Here is a 10493-nt window from a genome sequence, read left to right as displayed (position 1 = left end):
AAAAAAATAGCTAAAGCATTTCGTATTGATAGTTACCTTCACTAGTTATTTTAATCTCAATTTCTAGCTATAATCATTTGAAACCTACACACACAAGTATTGCAAAAATTTGTGTACTAGTAGTTACAACAGAGCAATGTACTAAGATTAGTATTCTCCCCCTTTTCAGCTAATTATTATTTATAAATTATCTGTGTATATTTATTCAATTGTCACTAATTTAACAAAGATTTGCTCTTTAGACTACTAAAGGACAGTATCATACCATATGAAGTGCTTTTAAAAAATTTCTATAGGGATTTAAGAACACACAAGTTATATATTTAATTAAACTCAGATTGTATTTCTTTTTGAAACCATAAGTATGATTATTTGACATTTAAGGGATTCTATTGATTGAAACTCCGAATCTTAAGGACAAAAAATGTTAAAATAAAAGATTTTGACTGAGGCCATTTGATTTTAATTGTTAGTTATGACTGCAATGTTTCGTTGGCTTTTCTTGAATTGCATAAAATTAAAAATTTTAAGATTTGATCAAAACATTAGGGACCAAATTAACACAGAAGCCAAACTTTTGGCAGGAAAACTGCGTTATCCCAAAACTTTCTGTGGCTGAATAAAATTATCCATGGCGTTGGCGATAACAGGGACTTGTAGAACCTACCCACGGGATGGTTATAGTAGACTCAGCATTTGATGCCTCTGAATTTCGAAATTGAATTACGGTTAAACCAATGGAATAGCTAATACATTGTCAATGAGGTCTCAACTCAGTGGTAACATAAACCCTGAAAGCAGGGGTCCTTAAAGTTCCGCTAATTAGTCGGCTATAGTCTAAACTCTATGCCAGTTGATCTCCATTGGAAATAGGTTTCTTGGTTTTGTGTCAAAAAATGAAAAGAAAAAACTAAAGACATTGAGGAGGCTTTTGAGAATGCAAAATTGCTTGTTTTAAGCATGTACTACTATTCGAGCTGGCTTTTTGCATAAAAATCTCTAGTTGAAAATGAGCTGTTCAAGCAAAGTTTAACTGATGATTATGCAATCTCCGTCTCCGATACATGCGTTAGTCTAGCTCTGCATGGGCTCATTGCTGGTGAAGACAAGATGGCCTCTCTGCTTGTCCGGCAGCAACGAGCACATGGATGCAGTGGTGATGCTTGTGGTGACATATACCCTTTCAACGCAAATGTTGATGAAAACCTTGTTCCTCTTGTTGGTGATGCTGCTGCTGCTGCTGATGATGATGATGCAATCGTTTGTGATATTCTTGCAGACGAAGACCTTGGTAAGTTATCTTTTGAATTTCCTACATAACATCATAACAGAATGGGTGAATGGTTTTTCGTGTCTGCAGTTGTTATGTTAATGTACGTGGACATTTGACGGCGAAACTCAATAACAGGTTTACAGTTACCTTTTCTAGAAGAATAAAAATATACCTGGATTTTTTTCTGAGTTTACATCTTTCATTTTCTTGTTCATGGAATGCTTCTTGTCCGAGTTCTTGGGAGGAGAGGGCTTGGCGGCAGGTCTGGTTGGCTCACTTTTCTTATTGGAAGAATTTGACTTCGGATTTAATAAGGAAGCTGAGACAGACTTTTCTGGAATCTCAGAAAGTTTTCTTTGATGAGCTATTTTCCTTGACGAAACTTTCCTTGATAAAGCTCCAGAAGTAACTGGAACAGGGTCAGCAGCTGTTTTCGATTTGATTTCTTTTTCTGGTACATTGGAACGTCCATTACTTTGTTCATGCAGCTTAGCTGCAGTTTTTGACTTGGAATTTCCATCTTGAGACTTAGAATCAGCGGTCGTCTGATCTGCTATTGACCCCATATCCTTCCCCAGGTTCTCAGAATGCTTTGTCTTGTGATTGATTGTTGCTGTTGGAGGAACTTTTCTTTCTGGAGTTCGAGAAAGAGAGGAGATTTGATCGACTGCTACTGCCACTGAGACTTTCCTTTGTGGAGTATCAGCAACATTTGGCCTTTGCTCAGTTGGAGCTGCTAATAGAGATTTCCTCCCCGGACTTTCAGAACCAATTGATCTCTGATCAGAGAAGAATAGTTTGTGTGGAATCTCAGAGATAACCGACCTTTCATCATATGCCGCCCGAATGTTCTTGCTTTCAATTATTTCTGAACAAACTGACCTTCGATCACTTGGTACCAAAAATAGATCATCTATTGCGGCCACATGCTCATCACCATATATTGATGCTGGCCTTTGAGGTAGTTCTTCGTTTCCCAAATCGCAGTTCTTGTCTTTAGAGCTTCCGCAACTCTTTTCTTTCTGAACAAGTCTATAAGCATACAACTGGAAGGGAATATCGGTTACCGGGCTCAAATCAGGGCTCTCCTCCCCCGGGAATTTCTTTGAGTACGCTGCTTCTATGTCACAGTAGTCCACAAGTGGAGGTGGTGATTCAGGTTGACCATGTTCAGGATTAATTATGAGGTCCTTTTTAATGTAGCGTAAAATCCTACATATGGAAGAAAAGCTCGGACGGATAAGTGGATTTGGATGCCAACATTTTCTGGTTAAGTTTGCCAGGTATTTGGGCGCTGGATATGGGAAAAGTGGCCTCTCTCCTGCTCTAATATTTCGAACCATCTTGTCCCCTTGGAGGTGGCTGTCTTCAAATGGAACTTTCCCTGTCAAAAGTTCAAAAAAGAGCATCCCAAAACTGTAGACATCAGCTTTTTCAGAATACTTGGCGTTGCCCTTTTTTCCTGGCTGCTCTTGTTCAGCGAGAACTTCTGGGGCATACCATATAACAGGGTCAACACTCGAATGTTGAGATCGAGCAAAACTCTTGATAGAGACCAATCCAAATCCAGTGAGTTTTGCTTGAAAGTAACTCTCGGTGGATGAATGTCTAGCTCTTAGAAGGATGTTAGATGGGTTCAGTTCCCCATGATAAATCTTTCTTGAGTGCAAATACTCCAGTCCTCTAGCAATCTGAAGCATGATATCAACCGCAACTGGAACAGAGAAAGGAATTCGCTTTCTTTGCCCACAATTCTCTTTTATGTAATTTTTAAGATTCTTGTGCATAAGCTCCATCACTAAAAAGCCCTCTTTCCTCTCCTCGTCATAGAAAGCGCAAAGGTGCTGCAAAATGTTGGGATGGGAGAGTGAAAGAACTAGAGAAATCTCTTCTTGTAATGGTTCTATCTCTCCAAAGAAGGTCCTCAAAGCAAAACTTTCCCCCAGCCACTGGATTTCTTTCATGTGTCCCTCACCCAATCCTAACCTCCGCTTCACGTAGAAGTCATGTGCTCCCACTAGAACAGAAGTTGGCAGGAGCTTCAGTTTTGATGGCTCCGATCCACTTAATTTTTTCAGCAACAGGTCTCCAAGCCTGTGTTCATGCTTTGCCAACGTAGATGGAACTGCACTTTTCTTTTCTCTTATTGCTTCGAGGAGAAACCATCTATCTTCTTTCCCAGCAGATTGTAAGCGGCTGCATATCTCTCGAGGCACCAAATACTGCTTACCATGCATCCACTGGAAGAATTTTGGATCACTGCAATCTGCTTCATATTTTCTCATTAGTGCAACTCTCCTTTTTTGCATATCTTCCAGGTCTGCGCCCGAGAATTCTGCAACAGCTTCAACAGCCTCAACGACAACGGGAAAGCAGCTAAGCAAGTTGTGAATGTGAAACTCAACACAGTCCCTGTTGAGATGGAGACTGATTGCCTTCCCCCACCAATCCCTGACATCCAGGCACAATCTTATGTACTGTTCACCTTCCTTGAATACCCTATGAAGCTCTTTCAGAGGATACTCGAGAGCTTTCCACTTGACATTCCTCTCATCTAGCCTTAAGTTTTGCCTGATTTCATCCGAAATAGTTTCAAAAGCCAACACAAACATATCGAAAAGCAAACAGCATTGTCTCTGGTTGATTGGAATATCATGTTTCAAAACCATTAGAGCTTTCAAACCTCCCACAACCTCCCCAATCTGGCGGAACTGTTCCATTTAAGCCGTGGCGCACAACTTATAGAGCCCCAGGAAACACCAAAATATGCAGTCAAGCCTTGAAGATGCAACCAAAGTTCAAGAAGAACAGAATGCTTCAAGGCCTATCGCAAAAAAAAAAAAAAAAATGGAAGATAGGCATCCTAGTTTAGACCACAATATTACGCAACCATGCCAAGGAGAAAATCAACAATAGACAGGTGCATGGTTTAGCAATTCCTGATCTCATCATGCATCAAACACAAGAAGCATCCCTGAGTGAGTTATCAAGAAAAATTTTCGAGTCATGGAGTGATTCCATTTCCATAGCAAGTGATTAAGCCAAAACTTATTCCCTTGACGCATTCATTTCAAAGTTTTTTGAACATATTCATCATATCATCCACATCAATGTCAAGCAAAATTCATGAGAAAAAGAAAGGGTAGAACATGCAACATAAGAAAATAGTTACCTGACAGAGGAAATCGTCAATCCCTACAGGTACTCTGGCCACTCATCACAGGCGGGTCTCCTACAAGGAACCCGCCATTTTGTAAGAGAACAAAGCTATGCAAGTTATTGGAAATTAGCTAACCCATTTAGCAATTTTTTTCCTCTTTTTGAGTCAGTCAAAATTGACAGCTTATGCTGCAAAAACCTACAGAATCAAACGATAAACGAGAAAACAGAAAAACTGAGGTGGGTGCGTGTAATACCAAAACATCCAAAATAAAGCTGATGACAATGGAAACCGAAGTATCAAAAGGTTTATGTCATCATCAATTCATCACGTAACTGCTTTTCGTTGGTCCAAACCAGAATTTCTCAGCTTTGACAAATTTCTTACTTTTTTTTTTTGGCTTATCTTTTTCGCTCATTTTTCCGTTGATTGACCAGTGCAACATGACTGCTCCACTATGGCCGTTGAAATTTCCGTTTCTTGTGGACTCCCGCTCAAGACCAATTCCGTGAATTTCGCGCCACTTTAGCTTTAGATTTTAATATTTCTTGGGAAAACTATTATTCCACTCCTCCTCCATTTCCACTCTTAAAAGAAATATCATTTTACTCGTCTTATAAATATATCTTTCAATAATTCAATCACTTTTTTATATTTATAACCATCTTTTTATGTTACATAAATTAGGTAATCACTGTTATTTCAGATTAGTTGTCGAAATAATCTCCCAGTAAGCATATTTGAATAGAAAATTTGGAAGAACTTTTTAAAATAATATTTTAGCGCTTTTATATGAAATAAAAAGGTAGTTAGATAGATAAATAAAAAAGTGCTTATAAAATGATGCAATTTTTTTTTTGCAAATAATAACATAACTCTTCCAAATTTAAAAGTATTAGTCCAAGTTGTGGGCCCCACAACTTGATAACCGTTTTCTACTGATTAATCACGGTTGACCGGCATTGTGCAAACATAAAAGAAAGACTAGGGGGAGTGCCCGCGCATCACGCGGGTGTTTGGTCCTTGTGGGGAATGAGGTTTTTTTGTGGAACAAACAATAGTACATTGTGAGAAGAAATAAGATTTAGTATGAAAAAATAAACGATATAATCAATCAATTCACACAACGTTACAATAAAATTGTGTCAAATTGAAGGTCGTTGATAATGTAGAAAGGCAGAGCAACACAGAAAGCGAACTTTATTCCAGAATCTCCACCGAGAGCTCTTACTTGTTATTGCTGCAAACTTATAAGATTATAACCAACCCAAACCAATTGGGGTTAGGCAACGCGATAAGAGTCGCTAATTGTAGGTACTAAGAACACACCGACAAAATTAAGAGAGAAACTGAAAAATTGGGGGGGTGAAATCTAACCTCACACTGAACCACCAGGAGTAGCTGGGACTGAAGAGCATTCTGAGCTGATTAGTATGAAGCCAGGTAGAATTATCCCAATCTTAGAATGCGAACAGGGAGAAACTGATAATCAACCGTTTAGGCATTAACATTAGAGATGGCAATTTCCTACATGACATGAAAACATGACACGAACCTAATACGAAATTAATGGATTTGGGTTGAGGTTTCGGGGGTTCGGGTCAGAATCAGGTCGAACCCGATAGACTCGAAAAGAAAATGGGTCGAATTCGGGTCAACCCGTGGGTGACCTGATATGACCCGATAACCAATTTTATGAATTAAAAATAATTTAATAAAAATAAAAATTATTTTATCTAACTAAACTAAGTTATTCTTTTTTTCCAAAGGCATTAATCACTTAGTCCTAAATGAATTTATTTAACTTGTGTGAAGTTGAAATTATTATATTTGGACAAATAATGTATTATTTTATTTTTTACTTTTATATTGTTTTAATTTATTTTATATTTGGTTTGGGATAAAACACTTTTACAGTGTTTTAATTTATTTTAGATTTGGTTTGGAATTATTTATTTAAATTTTTATTACTTGATTATGTAATTAGTCTTGTACAAAATTGATTTTATTAGAAATTACAGTGATAAATTAATAAATTAAAATAAGTTTCGGGTCATTTCGGGTCTACCCCCCGCCAACCCGCCAATCCGAAATTTTCGGGTTCGTGTCAGGTATTTTGACCCGTTTCGGGTTGGCGGGTCAAGTTCACGTCAGCGGGTTTTCTGTTATACCCGAATCTCAACCCGACCTGCCAACTCGAAACGGACCCGATTGTCACCCCTAATTAACATACCAACGGTTGGGCAATTGAATTGGGTGTAATTAATGACAAAATAATAGGTAATTTTAGAGTTGATCTCGGATAGAAGAGAAAACGATAAGACAAATCGTTGTAGACAAAGGCAAAAAGGGAAAACTTAACTCCTGAAATTGAAAGGGGATAAACTGACCAACGTTTGTGGCTCATAAATGTAGATTATAAATGATAGATAAATGGGTTCCTACCATTGATAGAGAAATCGTTGGCTCATTTCCTAAATCCGATTGTCATTCAAACGCTTCAGACAAAGCAACATTTCAAACGGTTATCTGCGGCTGAAAAGATGAATTATTAGTAGTTAAGGGGTATTCCGGTAATTACACCAACACACAAGCATATATGGGTTGTACAAAATGGAAAAACGGTTGCACACTAATTAAACATTCCATCAATACCCAGATGGCTCATCAATGACAACTTTAAATGTATTAAAATGGGGTCATTTCAGTAAACATACCCAAATACATGCTTCCTTAACTTGTACCTAAAGTTTTTAAATTAATACACAATATTTCATATTCCCAAAAAACCCCCACCTATGCAGTTGAAATTCAACCTATTCTTTGACCAAAACTCAATCTTATATAGTATAAGGAAGTCTTTTCTTTTTTCTTTTTTCTTTTTTAACTCAGACATTACAAGCTTCATTCTCTCTCAATTAAATAAAAAAAAATACCTAAAAACACAATAGAAAAAAATCAATAATAAGTACAAATGTATATTTCAATGTTATAACAAATTCCAAGAATAAACTGAAAAAGTATCGATCTAATGATTAAAGTCAAAACACCAGAAATTATAGTTTATGAATTCATATATCCAATCTCCCTGTTCACTTCTTAAATCCCACCCCTCTTCACTCTTTCCTTGTTAGAATTAACCGTGCATGTCAAACTGACTGAGCAACCTATGTGTCACGGTATTACAGAACGCTGCAATACCATGTAAATAGCAACGATTATCACCTAAAAGAAACTGCAGTAGGCTACGTAAATTCAACAGCATTTGGGCTATCATATCAAGTAGTCTAATGAATACAGGTGCATTTAATATTGGGAATTAAAGTATGGTTGTCTCAAGTCGTAAGATTCATGGAATGGAATGTGTGGCTATGGCTTCCATGAATCTTAGTGGATGAGAAAGTCGCTGTCTTCCACAACCTTCCCTTTCTTGAACGTTAATGCATGCCCTACCCCTTGGGTTGCATCTGCACGTCGACCATTTTCTCAGAGTATATAATTCACAGGCTACTGTAATAAACGGGTAGTTTTGAGTTTTGATGTGAGCCCGACATTAGCTTTAGTGTGCAGGTTTTGTGGTGTTCAGGGGAGTGTATTTTTCTTAGTGGAGAAAATAATACACTTTGTAACTTCGCGAGTACGACTTGTTTTAGTGGTATAATTTATGAAACTTCCCCTAAGGTTTCTCATTATTTCACTTGCCTTCCTCCAAGTTTCGAAAATTATACTAACCTCTCTTGAGGTTCATTATCTCGGAGCATTTAGACCCAATCAATAATTAAAAAGTGATATTAGGAGAGAGAAAATAATATGATTCTATTATTGCCCTTCATATACTACATTATTTAATTGATTTAATACCAACCCACACATTAAAGAAAAATACTAAAATTTGCTTTTTATCATTAGGAATCAAATCACATATAACATCAAAAAATAGTATACTAGTTTATATTTTGCATTAATACAAGATCAAAGTTACTCTTTTCAATTATGTACCTATTGTCAAACTTGATTAACAGCAAATAATTAAAAAATTTGCAGCCAAAATATTACACAAAACAAAATTTAACATTATAAATATTCTTGTCAATATATTAAGGTTAGTTGCCGAGATTTTTATGGCATTAAAGTTTGTTCTTTGTAATATTTTGTTTATAGATTGTTTTTATTATTTATTGTTGATAATGTTTGATAATGAGTTTGTAATTAAAAAATAATTTGGATCTTACATTAAGTAAAATATGTAGAATGGTATACTATTTTTGATGCCATATGTGATTTAATCCCTCATGATAAACAATAAATTCCAATGTTTTCTTTAATGTTTAGGTTGATATTAGATTAATTAAATAATTTAATAAAAGAGGGGCAATGATGAAATCATATTATCTTCTCCCTCCTAGCTAGGGGGGGGGGGAAAGAGGGAGGAGAAGAAAGAAGGGGCAGGGGTTAGTGGTGTATTTTTTGTGGTTAGTGGTGGTGGTGGTATATATATTTTTTGTGTATTTGGAGTTGGTTTTGATATATTGTATAGATGTGTTGTTTTCGCATTTTTTTGTTTGTATATTACTGTAACATTATATATGAAAAACTTGGTAGTTTTTCAAGATTGTGGAATCCAAATGGAGCCCTGGGCTCCCTTTGTTCAAGTTTCATGCTACTTATTAAAGCAAAATTTTACTTATAATTGGTTCAGTGTGCTTTTTGGTTTACTTATGTTTGGGATTTTGTTTAAGGTTCCTACTACTTGTAATATAGAAATTGGAGAGCGGAAAAAGTGGGGGGAAAAACTAGCTAAAGAATATAAAAGAAAAGAAAAACGAAAGAGTGCACCAGCAAATCGGACGTCCTAATTGTTAGCTAAAAGATGAAGTGAATTAATAAGTGTATTCCTGATCTAATCATTGGGGAGAAGGGTAGAAGGGGAAAAAAAAGAGTGCATTCCAAATAAAAAAAAAAAGTGGAAAGTTATCGAATGTTCATTATCCCACGTCCAAACTCCTATATAAAGGTATACGCATGGGCCAACTCTCGTTTCATTCACCAAAGGATAGTTTCCCGAGACGAAAAACCAAAAACCAAAAATAGTTGCAGCAGCAATCATGAATGGAGCAGCTTCCCTTCCTACCTCTGCTACACGCAACAATTACAATTCTGGTCTAAATATGCCAAACGGCTACCACCAGAAAAACCAATCTTTAGGGACCAGAAGCAGCAGCAGCAACTCCTGTTGCGCATTTCAGATGCCTTTGCACTACCCCAGGTTCAAGAAGACTGACTACGAGAAGATGCCCGAACCCCAACTCGATTGTCTGCTCAAAGCCTACGGACTTCCCGCCGCTGGTGACCTCAATCAGAAGAGGAAGTTTGCTATGGGAGCTTTCCTCTGGCCTGATCAGTATTAATTAAATACGACGCACTACTAATATACAATTCCAATCCCTCTGCGTCATGCACGTTCGATGTGTGTACTACGTTTCTTGCAGTACTTGTTCCTATACTAGGTAATATATACTACTAATAGATTGGGGTATGTAGCAGTGTTAATCATGGTACTTGTTAAAACGAGTTTGATGATCAGCTTCCCATGCATGAGTCCTCCTCTGTAATTAAAATATAAGCTCTTGTTCAATGCAATAAGTTTGGAATTTCGGAAGTTAATCGAATATGTGTAGTCTGACGGTGCGTAACTTTGAAATTAAGCAGCTTTCCAGATTCTTGATGCTAACTTATTTACCATGTCCAGATAGAACAAGAAATTCCGGATTAATGCTAATGTCAAGTTAAAGTTGCGTGATTGCATCTGCTTTGATCCACTACAACCAAAACAATTTTGTTCACAACGTTGTTGCTTCCTAATTAGCTCGAATCCTTGCGCTTGTGATGGAACGCGATCTGTTCAGTCCCGTTCTGTCCAGGTGTTGTATTTGTTACAAATTTTTTGATGTAAAATCATGTTGTATTTTTGTACCAGATGTATGAAATTTTTTGTTTACATACACAATATTTGTACATCGAAATATATCACAAGTCAAAAAACTGCATGAAATTGTATAG

The 10493-nt window shown here is 36.8% G+C and overlaps 1 protein-coding gene across 1 annotated transcript; it reads right to left on the bottom strand.

Moving 5' to 3' along the window:
* Positions 1-748: 748 nt before the first annotated feature.
* Positions 749-4533, bottom strand: LOC113781343 (serine/threonine-protein kinase MARK2-like). Its single transcript, XM_027327261.1, has 3 exons — positions 4446-4533; positions 1446-4097; positions 749-1312 (listed from the first exon to the last, which is right to left on the bottom strand). Exons 2-3 carry the CDS (start codon positions 3991-3993, stop codon positions 1041-1043), a joined length of 2820 nt encoding a protein of 939 aa, XP_027183062.1. The 5' UTR covers positions 3994-4097; positions 4446-4533; the 3' UTR covers positions 749-1040.
* Between the last annotated feature and the right edge of the window lie 5960 nt (positions 4534-10493).

This window comes from Coffea eugenioides, chromosome 8, assembly GCF_003713205.1.
Source record: "Coffea eugenioides isolate CCC68of chromosome 8, Ceug_1.0, whole genome shotgun sequence".
Classification (NCBI taxonomy): Eukaryota; Viridiplantae; Streptophyta; class Magnoliopsida; order Gentianales; family Rubiaceae; genus Coffea; species Coffea eugenioides.
Note: the sequence above shows the minus strand (reverse complement) of the source record. Positions and strands in the feature narration are given on the sequence as shown.

Coding starts and splice junctions, on each gene's coding strand:
- LOC113781343 (XM_027327261.1), bottom strand. CDS start 3,993: ATGGAACAGTTCCGCCAGATTGGGGAGGTTGTGGGAGGTTTGAAAGCT. Junction 1,313..1,445: donor AAACTCAGAAAAAAATCCAG/GTATATTTTTAT, acceptor GATGTTATGTAG/GAAATTCAAAAGATAACTTA.